Source organism: Ictalurus furcatus, chromosome 10 (assembly GCF_023375685.1).
Source record: "Ictalurus furcatus strain D&B chromosome 10, Billie_1.0, whole genome shotgun sequence".
Classification (NCBI taxonomy): Eukaryota; Metazoa; Chordata; class Actinopteri; order Siluriformes; family Ictaluridae; genus Ictalurus; species Ictalurus furcatus.
This window is the reverse complement of record NC_071264.1, coordinates 24195737-24210929: the sequence shown is the minus strand read 5'-3', so window position 1 is coordinate 24210929 and position 15193 is coordinate 24195737. Positions and strand designations below refer to the sequence as shown.

The 15193-nt window shown below is 40.6% G+C and overlaps 1 protein-coding gene across 4 annotated transcripts in view; it reads left to right on the top strand.

Annotated features, from left to right (window-relative positions):
- The window catches only part of trappc10 (trafficking protein particle complex subunit 10), a 35004-nt gene extending 20298 nt beyond the window's left edge, over window positions 1-14706 (top strand). For all 4 annotated transcript variants that reach the window (XM_053634042.1, XM_053634041.1, XM_053634043.1 and 1 more), the window contains 17 exons: window positions 668-915; window positions 1906-2052; window positions 2982-3096; window positions 5651-5727; window positions 5958-6049; window positions 7219-7359; window positions 8199-8311; window positions 8432-8967; window positions 10147-10288; window positions 10842-11000; window positions 11132-11361; window positions 11513-11613; window positions 12124-12250; window positions 12345-12509; window positions 13255-13435; window positions 13526-13720; window positions 14332-14706. In XM_053634042.1, coding sequence (XP_053490017.1) covers window positions 668-915; window positions 1906-2052; window positions 2982-3096; window positions 5651-5727; window positions 5958-6049; window positions 7219-7359; window positions 8199-8311; window positions 8432-8967; window positions 10147-10288; window positions 10842-11000; window positions 11132-11361; window positions 11513-11613; window positions 12124-12250; window positions 12345-12509; window positions 13255-13435; window positions 13526-13720; window positions 14332-14579 — 3017 coding nt within the window. In that variant the 3' untranslated portion in view covers window positions 14580-14706. The remainder of the gene's footprint in view (window positions 1-667; window positions 916-1905; window positions 2053-2981; window positions 3097-5650; window positions 5728-5957; window positions 6050-7218; window positions 7360-8198; window positions 8312-8431; window positions 8968-10146; window positions 10289-10841; window positions 11001-11131; window positions 11362-11512; window positions 11614-12123; window positions 12251-12344; window positions 12510-13254; window positions 13436-13525; window positions 13721-14331) is intronic.
- Window positions 14707-15193: the final 487 nt, after the last annotated feature.

Below are 15193 nucleotides of genomic sequence, written 5' to 3'. Positions count from 1 at the left end.
ACTATGAATTCTTCATCAGATCAAAGAGAACTTGAAGATAATGTGAGGCCATCTGTCCGAAAGTTGAAGTTGAACCGAAAGTGGACCTTTCAACAGGATAATGATCCTAAGCACACTAACAAATCCTCCAAGTAATGGTTCAAAAAGAAGAAATGGAGGGTTATGGAATGGCCTAGTCAAAGCCCAGTTTTGAATCCCATTTAAGTGTTGTGGGGGGATTTGAAACGGGCAGTACATGCAAGAAAACCCTCAAACATCTTGCAGCTGAAAGAATATTGCATAGAAGTGTGGTCAAAAATTCCAGCAAACCTTGTGGACTTTATGCAAAATACCTACAAGAAGTCATTTCTGCTAAAGGGGCTACAATACTAGCTTCCTGAGGCCAAGGGTGTACTTACTATTTCCACAGAAGAATATTGCCTCTATTGATATTTCTGGTAAATAAATGATTGAAATGGCTTGTTTTCCATGTGTGTTTTTTTTCCCAAGTATATCAGCTTCATTAAAAGGCACTGTTTCAAAGATGATCGAATGTTTGTTTGTCCAAATATGTCTAAAAAAGCCAACGATTTCCATGGGGTGTACTTATATTTTTACGAGTGTATATACATTTGTCCAGTATTTCAGTTCATATACTAAATTAAATATTTTATTGCACGGTGAGCAGATGGTGCCAACTGGCTGGGCTCATTTTGCCAGCCGGTACGGAATTGGAATGGGCTTCTCCTGCGCAGACCAATAGATATGGAGAAGAGGGAGCTAATCCAGCGCAGTGAGGCTAGCCTGCTAGACCTGCGCAGCTACCTGTTCTCTCGCCAGTGCACGCTGCTTATCTTCCTGCAGAGGCCCTGGGAGGTCACACAGAGAGCTCTGGAGCTGCTTCACAACTGTGTCCAGGAGCTCCGTCTGCTTGAGGTCGGTGTGTCTTTGTGTGTCAGGTGATGTACAGGTGCTTATTTACTGTAGTACACCACATTACCATTGGATAATCACTAGTTCAATATTATTTGGGTGATGGACCATGATGAGTATATCATTGACCCTGACAAAGTGCTTATACAAGTGTATTAGTCACAATTGGGTTTTTTAAACACATCTGGGTCACTGTTGAGCTGAGAACTCTCAATCAAACCAAAATATCCAGCCAGTAGCGATGCAGTGTGTCCTGTGTCAGTGTGCTGAGAATAATCCAACACCCAAATAATATCTGATCAGCTGTAGTCCATTGGTGGTGCCTTTTCATTAATGGAAGGAATGCAGTTGTATAACAGTTACAAGATAGGTGTACTCTACCGGTCAAAAGTTTGGAGACACTTGACTGAAATGTTTCTCATGATCTTAAAAACCTTTTGATCTGAAGGTATATGATTATAATATTTGAAATCGGTGTTGTAGAAAAAAATATGATTGTGCCAGCATATTCGGTTCTTTCATTAGAAAAACTAACATTTTATTTACAAAAAAAAAAGACTTGGAGTGAAATATTCCGAAAAGCAGCCAGTAAGCGTCGAGCATAGGTGGGAACTCCTTTAATACTGAATAAAAAGCATCTCAGGGAAATTCCTCAAGAAATCGGTCGAGAAAATGCCAAGAATACATTTCTGGAAATTCTAGGCAAAAAGGGTGTGTACCTTGAAGATGCTGAAATACTAAATTGTTTTGATTTATTTTGGATTTTTTTTAACATAATTCCCATACTTCCATTTTGTTATTCCAGAGGTTTAATGACTATTATTATTGTAAAATGTGGAGCAAAAAAATAAAAATAAATAAGGAATGTTTCTAAACTTTATATCGGTAGAGTATATAATAAACTGGCAAATCAGTGTATGTTATCCTACATTTGTAGTGCAATATTAGCATCTGGGCCTGGCTCTGATTGCTGTTGCTCCTGTTGTTAAGCAGGTGTCGGTTGTCCAGGGGGCTCTGGACTGCTGGGTCTTCCTCAGCTGTCTGGAGGTGCTGCACAGAATCGAGGGCTGTTGTGATCGCGCCCAGCTGGAAGCCAACTTCTCCCACACTGTGGGCCTCTGGACTTACGCTACTGAGAAGGTATCACACCCATACGTCACCCGATCTGTTTCATGCTCTGACACACAAACACACTGTGAAGAACTGTGCTAACAAAACAAAAAAAACATGCGGTAGTTCTCTCTGACATTCTTGAGAGGACTAATGAAATGATGATACTGCTGTGGATGTCTAGCACTTCACATCTAAAATACACTGTACAGGAAACCATGGTTTTAAAATGTTGCAGACCAACAACTGCAGCTAGTTTGATTGTTCTGAGAAAGCACACACAAGCAATTCCTTTTCTCTTTGCAGGTGATTGACCAACTACTAATCTGTCATTGTCTGCATGTCCACGCATGTGAAAGTGAAATGTAAATGATTTGTGTTTTGCTAAGGCTAATAGAGGAACCGAGCCTGAAAAAAGTAAAAGTGAAACAAAACATTACTGCACAATCCATGCAGTGGATGACCTCCAGTTTTAAACAACGTTGACATAAAATACATTTGTCTCCCTTTCAGTAAATTGATTAGAGCAGTTTATCATGTTCATTCTAATACTTATTCATTAGCTACTAAGCTTTAGTATAAAGCTAGTTAATATTTTCCAGCAGTATCCTCAAACTAGATTTATGTTCATATTTAATGTCTTTTGTCTGGTCCACTCAGTCTGCTTCATTATTATTATTATTTTTTATTCATAATGTTTGCTTTTTCTTTCTCATCTCTGTCTGAATTGTTCTTTTTGGAACTCAGACAGTGGATGTGGATGTTTGTGAATTGGTTTGATGAGGTAAAAACATACAACCAAGGGCTTTATATGTTGTGTGGTGTGTGCAGGAGCTGACGGGTTGAGTAGACTCAGTCCATGTCATGTGGGGTTTTGGTTTTTTTGGGGTTTTTAAAAAAAAAAATCTCTCTCTCTCTCTCTCTCTCTCTCTCTCTCTCTCTCTCTCTCTCTCTCTCAGCTGAAGTCTCTAGGCTGTTTGTGCGGTTTGGTGTCGGAGAATGGACCCAACTCGGAAGAACTGAACTGCACTGTCGACCTGCTCGCAGGCCTCGGCACAGAGAGACCAGAGACAGGTCTGTCATACAAAAGAGCTTAGGCAATTTTACTCCATTTGTGTTGATTGGTACATTCCTGTCTACATACATATATGTTACACAATTTCCCCCTTACTCCACATGAAGTCAATCGACCAAGACAAGTTTGGTTTCTCGTTTTTCTTCTTTAGTTTTGTTACAAGGTTAATGTTGCTTAAAAAAAAGTAAGGGGAGCTTTTAACTACCAGTTTAACCACATACGAAACAGCATGACGACATGATCACATTTGCTTCACATTGTGTCAAGCTGTTCAGTACCTCAAACACACAAGCGTATGTGGTCTCTGATGCTGTCTGATTATACTGTTATCTATATAAAGGGACAAAAGTCACATCGCTAAATCAGTAGTAGGTTCTAGTGTCTGATTCAGTTTCCAAGACCCCGAGCGGATGCCTGAAACAACGGATAGGAGCGAACACTGAATACTGTACATACCTATGATAAAGTTTCATTTATAAATTAGACACAATTTAGACATGAACAACATTTTAGACATTAAACAAATTAACAAATATAACTGCAAGCAGCAATACCGGTGTTAAGCCAATTATCGGCACCATGAGCATGATGCCAAAGACAACTACCGAGACATAAAATACAGCATTTTATGACTAAATCCAAAATGGCTGACATAGGAGTTTTTCATATCGTTGGACTCTGTATACCCCACTGAATCTAATGAGACCAGTGTGATGATTTTATGACAAACTGTTCAAAAGTCCAAAATGCAGCAGGTAAGCTGAGGGCCTAATGCTGATGTCATAATCCCTCAAAGCATTATGGAGATATACCCTCACTTCCATTTTGGCATGTTCACCATCAAATTCATTGAAGCCCCATTCAAAACCGGTATGGTTTATCAAAGTCTGTGAATAACTTTTTGTCAGAAGTGCCTCTAGATGATGCACGCCAATTTTCGTGCAAATCGGACAAAAGGCCTAGGATGAGTTCATAAAATTAGGTTTTTCCAGAAAATTCAAAATGGTGGAAAAATTTTAATGATGGAAAATTATGTCTTAGGATGCAGTCAATCATCTTGAGCCAAGGAATCAGAGGGAAAAAGGATTTCTAGGACGCATGGTTCAAAAGTTATCAACATAAACGTGCGTGCAAATTTGGACAGTTGGTGGCACTAGAGGGATTGAGGAAGAGACTCAAAACTTGCTGCATTAACAGTTCAGGCGGTCCTCTATCTGTGTGCCAAATTTCATAACTTTCCTGCAAGCAGTTCTATGGGCTGCCAGAAGAATAAGAAGAAAAAGAAAACTAATGAAAACAATATGGTCTTCGCAGTCTTCGCACCTTCGGGTGACCCCTAACAACAACTTATAATAAAATAGAACAATTATAATAATAAAAATTATTTGGACGTGGTCTCTTAAGCAAATTAAGGGTTACTTGAACACAATCACTGTGATACCGTGAGTGTTGATCTGATAACCGAGATGGCTACTAAGTGTGTAATGGTTGTGTAGCGTTTACCGCGTGGATACGCTGGACAAAGGGATGATTACCGTCCCGGGCAGGACCGCACGAGATTTCATCACATTACTTGGAATGGCACACAATTTAAATTATGAATCCTTACTATATTTCTGGAATTTTCTATAGAATTTTTTCCGACCGCAGTCAACCACAGTTAAGTAAAACCATAGTAACAAACAGCGGATACAGGGGTTTTACTGTATTTATTTTTGTTTAAAAAAAATTTTTTTTTCCATGTCCAGACTCGTGTTTTGTTTGTTTTTTTTAAATAAATGAAGCGGTTTATATTCAAAAGGCACTGAGCAAAAAAAGCAATGTCTTTGGAGGTGAGTGTGGAATGATTTATATATTCAGTTTACACAATGCTAAACTGATAGCTTTAAATTTCTTTTATTTAGCAGTGATAGCCAAACATGTCTTGACAGATTGATTTTATGAGCGGTATACAACTCACTAACAACACTACTGGTCAAAAGTTTAAAAATTTTAAATTGTAGAATAATAATAAAGTCATCAAAACTCTGGAATAACACAAATGGAATTATGGGAAATATGTTGTGATTTAAAAACATAAATTGAAATAATTTAGTATTTTAACATCTTCAAAGTAGACCCCCTTTTCGCCTAGAATGCATTCTTGGCATTTTCTCAGCCAATTTCTTGAGGAATTTCCCTGAGATGCTTTTTATTCTGTATTAAAGGAGTTCCCACCTACGCTGGACACTTATTGGCTTCTTTTTGGAATATTTCGCTCCAAGTCATCCGTTTAAAAAAATATATATTTTGTAAATAAAATGTCAGTTTTCCAGTGAAAGAAGTGAATATGTTGGCATGATTATATTTTTGTCTACAACCCTGATTTCAAACATTTAATCGTACACCTTCCGATCAAAAGGTTTTTAAGGTCATGAGAAACATTTCAGTCAAGTGTCTCCAAACTTTTGACCGATAGTGTAGATGAAGCAGAAAATTGTGTGTATGAAATTGTTGCTTAAGCTATTCCTTTTAAAGCTAGTAGCGTAACTCTTGGTTATCATGATCTTTTAGCCAACAGTCTTCAGAGCCCGTATAAAAAACTTAAAGAAGCCTTATCATCAGTGGAAGCTTTTGAAAAACACTATCTGGTAAGAACTGATTCTCTGTTAACTGTGATGTCTTTACATTGAAATAATAGTAATGTAGGCCAACTACAGTATATGCAAATCATAAATCAGGTTGTGATGCATTTAAAAAAGTGTGTAATATTTCTTTATTCTATCTAGCCCTTATTAACGCCTTAAAAACAATTAGTCTGATTCATCGTCCTCCTACCTTACACACCTTACTTATGCACTTTCTGTATCTCCCTGGCTAGGAGTTGTCCCACGCTGCTCTGGAGATGTACAGAGCCATTGGGAGGCTGCGGTCAGCTCGACTGGTGGGAAAGAGCCTGGCTGAGTTCTACATGTGAGTGTGTTTGAGACAATTTGTGTCTAAATTTCTTCATGTGTGTAAAGTTTTATGCAACAGAATATTTTTATATATATATATATGCGCTCAGAAAAAAAGAAACGTTTCAGGAGACTGTATTTTAAAGATAATTTTGTAAAATCCAAATAAGCTTTACAGATCTTTATTGGAAAGGGTTTAAACAATGTTTTTCATGCAGTTCAGTGAACCATAAACAATTACTGCACATGCACCTGTGGAACAGTCCTTAAGACACGAACAGTGTACAGGCGGTAGGTGATTTAAGGTCACAGTTACAGTAACTTGGACACTAAAGAGACCTTTCTACTGACTCTGAGAAACACCAGAAGAAAGATGTCTAGGGTTCCTGCTCACCTGCGTGAACATGCCATAGGCCTGTTGCAGGGAGGCATGAGGACTGCAGATGTGGCCAGAGCAATAAACTGCAATGTCTGTAACGTAAGACGCGTAAGACAGTGCTACAGGGAGACAGGAAGGACAGCTGATCGTCCTTGCAGTGGAAAATTACATGTAGACATGATCGAGAACTTGCAAATGCCTTGGTGGAGTAACATCTCACAGCAAGAACTGACAAATCTGGTGCAGTCCATGAGGATGAGATGCACTGTAGTACTTAAAGCAGCTGGAGGCCACCACATACTGACTGTTAATTTTAATATTGACCCCCCCCCCCTTTTTTCAGGGACTCATTATTCCATTTCTGTTCGTCAAATGTCTTTGAAACTTGTTCAGTTGTTGAGTCTTTATGTTAATACAAATATCTACACATGTTAAGAAAATTGCTGGAAATAAAAGCAGTTGAATGTGAGAGGACGTTTCTTTTTTTTGCTGAGTATATAAACTACAAGGGAAAATGTAATAGTAATATTCTTTACTGTTTCCATTTCTTTGGAAAGTGTTTCATATTTGGTGCATCAACCACTGCAGATTTGGTCTTAAATTTCATTAAAATGGCTATTAAAATTGTTGTTGGGTATTAAATTGAACTTAAGGGACCTGTAGACATCCTGGTAACTGACTCCACTAGGATACCTGTGTTTAAGCACATGTTACACGGGTAGGTTAATACTGCAATTGAGTGTACACCATCCTCATTTAATGATCGATAACTGAAAGTGTGTCTGTACCTGTGTCTGTGTGCATAGGAGGAAAGGTGATGCACAGACAGCAAAGACCTTCCTGCAGGACTCTTTGAAGTCATACACAATGGAAGGCTGGAGCCTGCCGCTCACACACACGCGTAAGCAAATCGCAGAGTGTCAGAAACAGCTGCAGCAGACGGAGGAGTATCCTTAACGGAACCCCAAATCCCTCACCGCAATGTCAGTGATTATTCCATCTCACCTTCAATCTCCTTTATAACTACAGGTTATTAGTAACAGTTATACTAGCGATATGGCATAAGAGACCACGTTGAGTTAGCCAGTGTTTGTATATTACATTCTGAAAGTGTACTTTACCTGTTAAATGATTGGACACCTACTCAAAGAAATGTTTTTCATTTTTAGTACTTTCTACTATTTTAGAATAATTATGAAGACATTGACATTATAAAAATAATTTTTAAAAGATTAAGTAAAAAGTTTTTTTAACTTAAAACTTGTTTTAAGTTTATAAATGCATCTAAAGAAATAAATATAGGTATTAAATTCAATATTTACAATTTTTCTAGAAACAAATTTCAGCCGTAAGCCTTAATCAAAATGTTACTGAGACAATAAAAATCTACAAACTTTTAAGTTGTAGAGTAATAAAAGCCCACATTTAATGTTATTTATGCATCATCTTCAAAAATGAACAAAATATATGACTTTAAGAATTTATATATATATTATTTTATTTTTTTGTGTAACCATTTGATCTTTTGTTTAAAATTGCAAACTTTTTAACAAAAGATCAAATGGTTAAACAATAGACACTTTTTCACAGCCTTCTTTGCTCACATTTACCAAAGGTGCCAATATTAGTGGAGGGTACTGTGAACTTCTGTGTACGTACACATGTATGAGCACATGTGTATCCAGACTTTTGACTGGTATGTCTGTGTAAATGAAATAAGCATTTAGTTTTCAGTCACCCTGTATAGATTGTTGGATTGTTTGGGTTCCTTCACTCTCTGTACCAGCTACTTGCAGACGAGCGCTCTGCTGGCCAGCGACACTAACCTGACAGAGGAGGAGAGAAAGCACTTCTGTCAGGAGATCCTCACCTTTGCGAACAAGGCTCCAGAGGGCAAAGGTCAGTAGTTTGTCAGTGGATCACCATCACTTGAATGCAACTTTTGTTGCTTACTAGAGCTGCTTTGCCTTCTTTTTTTCTCCTTAATGACTTGCTTGCACCTTTCTCTTTCGCGTTTAGACCAGCGAGTGGTCCTGAGCATGACTGCGTTTGCTCAGCTGCGAGAGCTGCAGTTTCAGCCAGCATCCGCCACAGTGCACGTTGGTGCAACCCTGCAGTTGGAGCTGCGTCTGTGCAGCCTGATGCCCATTCCCGTGCATCTGGAGAAGCTGGCAGCCAGCGTCCATTTTACAGGGGAGCAACCAGGCATGCGTTGTGGCCCAGCAGGCACCCAGCGGCGCTCCGGACTCAGTCCAGACGGCACCATCTCCTTTCCCGCTGTGAGTCCGTCTGGCGGGGCGTTGCCAGGAACAAGCATGCCCGCTCTGGAACTTTACGAAATACAGGACCGCAGTCCCTCCGACAACATGCTCAACTCCACTAGCGTTGTCTGCAAGAACGCGCACATGCTGCTGCGTGGCAACGATGGCCCCTCCCCCTTGGACGTGCATAGCAGTGTAGGCTCCACCTTTACTATGGAGGATGGAACGCAGGTTCTGAAGACCAACAATGTGACGTTGTTGCCAGGCAACAACAGCATCATCTTCACGGCGCTGGTGAGGGAGGCTGTGCATGTTTATGTGACAACACGGTTAAGAATAACGGCTGTTCAGCAATTACTTTTTTAACATCTAAAAGGAAACCTAGTTAACAGCATCATAACAAACAGGATAAACAGACAAACAAACTTAGCACAACACACAACAAAATCTAACAACAAAAAACAAATACCATAGCACTAATACATTATAACAAAACAAAAAAAAATAATCCGACAACACAAAACCAACCCAACACTGATGTCACAAATCCAACAACACACAAAAAAGTCGAGTGAAATCACAACGGAAATGTTTTCTCGCTATGTTCCTAGCACTGTGGAGAAAAACTGCCTGCGATATTTTTCTTAAAAACATAACTTGTTGCTGAATTGAAGCTCAGACATCCATGGAACTAAGAGGCTTTTTTTTTTTTTTTTTTAAATTGATATTAATTCTGTGCATGACTCGGGTGCAGAGAAGCATGGAAACTAAATTAGATTTTGTTTAAAGTTTGTTTAATGTCTGCATGATTGCTTTCCACGCGGTTAATTTAAAAGGCATCTTGATTAACAGTGGCTCAGTTGCATGCGCCTCAGTGCGCTTTAAACTCTGCGGTGCGTCTCACATTTAAACATCATGGAAAGCATTCACGCGCACATTAAGCTTAAGCAAACTTCATTTGATCTTATACAGAGATGATACATGTTATTAATGCTTTGGCAGTCCAAAACAGACACTTTGTTAAATAAAGCACATAATAGTGCTTCATAATAGTCTTGCACAATCTGAATAATAAATACCTCTTCGTCCACACGGCTGGATGAGCTGTATTCAAGCAACAGCTTTATGTTGTTGTTTTTTTAAAGACAAATATCAGGCATTGTTGTGCTCTGGGATTGTTTATTTTTTGTGCGCTTGCATTTTTGTTTTGTGTTTTCGGAATTTGTTTAGTTTTTTTTGTTTGTTTTTTGTGGATTATGTTGTTGTGAATAATTTGTAGTCAAAAGGCATCTCTGTCACTGTTCACAACCAGTTCCAGTTTAAAGATGACTTTACGCCTTTAAAGTTAAAGCAGGCGTATGCTGCGGTGATTACTGAGCAATGTGCTTGTACTGTATGCAAGACTACAGCAGTATTCCTCCTGAATCTTTTTAACATCTGAGCGCATGCTCATATTCGCTCTTTCTCTTGCAGAGTACAAAACCAGGCACCTACACTCTGCGACAGTTGTGTGCTACAGTGGGCCGTGTGCAGTTTGTGCTGCCACACATTTACCCCATAGTGAAATATGAGGTATACTCCCAGGAGCCTCAGCTGACCATCGAGCCCCTCACAGGTCAGTCTGCTTTCAGTCATTCTGCTATAGATTTTTCTTTTTTAAGACAGCCTACTTTACAGACTAGAAAATGTTTTCAGTTAGGTTTCCACAGATCTGGGACAGTATTGTCCTGAAATCACATATGTTGTATGCAAATCTATGGGATGGGGGTTTTTGTTTTTGTTTTTTAAACCTCATTTTTGTCCTTCATTTTGCTAGTTCCCCACCGCTTGCCCCAATGATACCACGGCTACCAGCTACCCCATCTTTTCAATGAGAAAATGGGAGCCCAATATGTCACTTTTTAACTAATAAATAATGTCATTGTTGACCAGGCATGAAACAGTGTGGCATGTAGTGCTACAGAAACATAATCATAGTGATTGGGGTGATCACAGTAACTCAAAATTGCTTCGGGCCAAATCACACCACTCGTATTATGTAGCTTTCCATTTGTCTGTTTTGAAGTTGATTAGGTTCTAGAGTAACCATCCCAGTTTGTTCTTTATGTAGGGAATTATGCAGTCATGAGCTCCCCCCATGCCTTACTGTAGCTGTATTTGTTTTGCAGAGAGCCTGCTGGCTGGGCTTCCTCAGAGGGTGAAGTTTACCATTCTAACAGGCCACTACGAAGTTAAGAAGGGTGACGCTCTGCAGCTGAGTAACACCGACTCCATGCCTATCCTGCACTCCTCGTCCTGCTCTGCCCGTATTCTCTCTGGCACTGGAGGTGAGAGGTCAAAGAGATCACATGATGTCAGATTTGACCTCTTGTGCATGTTTTTTTGTCTTTGATGTCTTCTGTATGCATTCTGTATCTTGCTGTCATCGATCTTTTTCTTTCTTCTATATTTTCTGCAGAGCTGGTGAGAGAGGCTGATCTGTCCATCCAGGCTTCAGAGAAGGTGACAAGCATCTCTCTGCCTCTAACTCCACCCTACCACACACTGGAGTTCCAGCTAGAGGTGCTGTGCCATATCCCATTATCACCAGCACGTGTCGAAAGCGAGCGCCTCACCAACGGTGAGATCCGTCACCGGCCGAAGAGCCGCACACGCTTCAACAGCGGCATGGCTTTCATCGACCAGAAGGTCTGGATGACTCAAAAGCAAATACGATAAAGATTGCAATAAATGACACAATGGGAATTTATTTTTAGCTTTTACATTTTAGATTTCAAGCCGAGTGATCGAGTCATTTAATTGGATATAATGTCTTTTTTGTTTGTTTTTGTTTTCCCAGGTGTCCATAGACTGTCCCTGGTCTATATATTCCATCCTCATTTCCCTCACCTTCTATACCCCCTTCAGAGCCAAACACGCGCTACTGTCAGCAGGGAAAAGGTTTGTAAAATAGTTTGTATGTTTTCCCCATGTTTATTAGTCACATTAGAATAAGAGTAATGTAAAAATATACTCTGATTTGAAATCCCCATGAAATGCTGGTCAATTGAATTTCTCTCTAATTATGCAGATGTGTGTGTAACCTTTTCATTGTAGCAGCTGCAGTTCCTTTCCTGTGTAGTATTGGTACTTTTAAATAGCTTTGAAAATAATGGAAGGACTGGGCATTAAACGTTTCGATTTCTGTAGCGCTTATTGCGAACAGGTTTAAAACATTACCCAAATTGTAACCTGTTGCTGAACTAAAGAAAGTAATTTCTCTGTGATTTCTGTTACTTGGAGAAAGCCGTTCCAAATGAAATATGGGAAAATGGGCCGGGAAACCTCCAATCCTACGATTAGTGGACAACCAGCTCTACCACCTGAACCACAGCCGCCCCATGTAGCATAACAAACAGGAACTTTTTTTTTTTCTAACGGCAGTGTTGAAATCGTCTTTTGACCCCACAGGAAGTACATCCAGGTGTGCCTTGAAAATGTATCAAACACAAACTTCCAGCTTGCCAACCAGACGCTGTCGGAGCACCAGCTCACACCTTTACTGGAGCTCCTCTCTCTCAATGCTAAAACACACCAGGTGAGTCGACACATTCACACTTATTCACACTGTGTCTCTTTTGACTCGGCGTGAGTCACTGAAATTGGACTGGTCTCATTTCCTGCATGTGAAGGTGGTGTACAGTAAGCAGAGCGTGTACAGTCTGTGGGAGGTGAAGTGGACCACAGAGCCACTGCCATGTCTGCAGTGCGTGTTTTCTGCCAGCTTTTCTCCTGCCGACGCTCCGATCACGGCGCTCAAACCCTACAGCTACGAGTTCCAGTTGGAGAGAGTCTCAGTGAGGACACACACTCATACACACACACACACACACACAGACTTTTGTTTTTAAGCAATTTTCAAAACTGTTCATCTCATTTTAGTGCTGCTCAGGTAAATAATTTGTTGTTTGTGTTGTCATTTCCACCAAATGGTAGCATTCCCAAACCCTTATCACCATTTGGTGCTGGAACTGAACTTTTTTCTTTCTTTCCTTATACTTTAATGTTAAGCACAGTTTTAGATTGAAGTGATGTTAAATTACACCACCGGTCAAAAGTTTGGAGACACTTGACTGAAATGTTTCTAATGATCTTAAAAATCTTTTGATCTGAAGGTGTATGATTCATTAGAAAACTAACATTTTATTTACAAAAAAAATCTTTTTTTTAAACGGATGACTTGGAGCGAAATATTCTGAAAAGCAGCCGATAAGAGTCGAGCATAGGTGGGAACTCCTTTAATACTGTTTAAAAAGCATCTCAGGGAAATTCTTCAAGAAATCACTTGAGAAAATTCCAAGAATACATTTCTGGAAATTCTGTAGGCAAAAAGGGTGTCTACTTTGAAGATGCTAAAATACAAAATGATTTAGATTTATTTTGGATTTTTTATCACAACATAATTCCCATAGTTCCATTTGTGTTATTCCAGAGTTTTGATGACTTTATTATTATTATTATAAAATGTGGGGAAAATAATAAAAATAAAGTATGAGCGTGTCTAAACTTTTTACCGGTTGTGTGTGTCGTCTCACACTATAGACACTATACAGTGTGAAGGCAGACATCCAGCCTGCGGTGGGGGAGCAGCACTGTCGCGCCGGCACCCTCTGTCGGCTAGAAGTATCAGTCACCCGTCTGACAGAGCCGAGTGACACGGACGGAGAGGACGAGGAGTTAACGGAGAATGAAGGCCTTCGCACGACCAAGCTCATGTATGAGGGTAAGACCTGAACGTGTACCAGAAATTAAAAGAAGCCTGTTCAGTGGAGGATTTTGGGATCATTTAATGCGCTGTGTGTGTGTGTTTCAGTGGTGGATAACAGCAGTAACTGGGCTGTGTGTGGGAAGAGTTCAGGGTTAGTATCCATGCCTGTGGCTGCCATGGCAACGCACAAAGTACAGATGGAGGTCATGCCTCTGTTTGCAGGCAAGCTGCCCTTCCCCAGCATCAGAATGTTCAAGTACCTGCCCCACTGCGCACAACCAACAAGCCAGCCTGACACAGGTAACACACACTTACACTCTCTCTCTAACTCAGTCTGTCTAGTAGATTCTTTCTGCTTCACTAGACAGTTGATGAATTACTATTCTCGACACTTTTTAATAAGAGGCACGGTAAGTGAAACGTAATCGTTGGCGAATAACTGCAGTGTAAGATCAATGGACCGTTTTAGAATTCTGCCCTCTCTGGAAGAACAGTGCTATTGCACCTATTTGCAGAACCTTTTGCGACTTGTGTTGTCCTTTGTTAGCCATGAAGTACACATGTTCTGAGAGCATTCCAAACTAAACTGCTTAATCCTCCTATTATGTTATGGGTCAAAATGACTTCCACAGTTTAAATACTCACACAAAACAGCACAGTAAAGCTTAAAACAGTAAACATTTATTTGCATAAATAGTTCATGACCCTAAATGAGGAAAAAGTAAAAAAATTTCAAAGAGAAGGAGAGAGATTAACCAGTATTTCAGAAATCTCAAATGTGGAAATGGGTCAAATTAACCCATAAAATAATAGGAGGGTTACAAAAGTAGTGAAGCCAGTGTTGTACGCTGTATATGTATTCCACAATTATTCATGTTAAACCCCACTGTTTTTTTCCCCCTCCCTCCCAGACTCATGCCTAGAGAACGACAACCTCTCTCTTCTGGATAAGGGCCTGGAGGAGCAGGGAGACACGGCCAGTCTGCGCAGCCGGGGAAGCATTCACTCTGTGGGCAGTAACGAGCAGCAGCAGAGGGCTCTTCCCATGCCACGACTCGAGCCCTTCAGCCCGGGCCAAGTGTTCAACTCCAGCCAGACGCAACAGGTCCTGGTGCTCCCCAGCACAGACGACCATGTGCTCGAGGTCAACGTCACATGACACCCATGTAAGGCCCCGCCCCGCCTGGTCCTGGACCGTGCGTTCTGTGACCTAATTGGACAGGAGCTGGGGGACAAGGGGGGGCTCTGGTGTGGGGCGGTGGAGCGTCCCGATCTCTGGACTCGATCGGTGGGTCGGTGGGTGGGTCGGTGGGTGGGTGGGTGGGTGGGTGGGTAGGCGGGCGATGGGCGTCGGCCGTCGGCCTGGCCTGAATACAGAAACACTAACCGATGGCTGGAGCCTGAGAATCCATCTACTGTCTAATGGTTTCCGTCTCATTTCTTTATTGCTTACTCATCTACAAAGAGACGTGCGAGACTGGGAAGCATCTCACATGTCACTTTCTCTCTGGCTCAGTGGGCAGCCAGGAATTACGCATCATCTGTTTCTGTCTCCTGAACTTCCTTCAGGGGAAGTTTTCAATACTACCGTGACAAAGTCACACTAGCTGAGACGATCACACACACATGTACACAGTGACCTCTGTGGAAGGGTTGGCAGGTATTGTGATTATTAATATGGAAATACACATGTAAGCATTGTGAGATTTTATTTTATTATTTTTGTTGTTGTTTATTGTGTCTGACCCCAGGCTCACATGCATGTATTTGCTC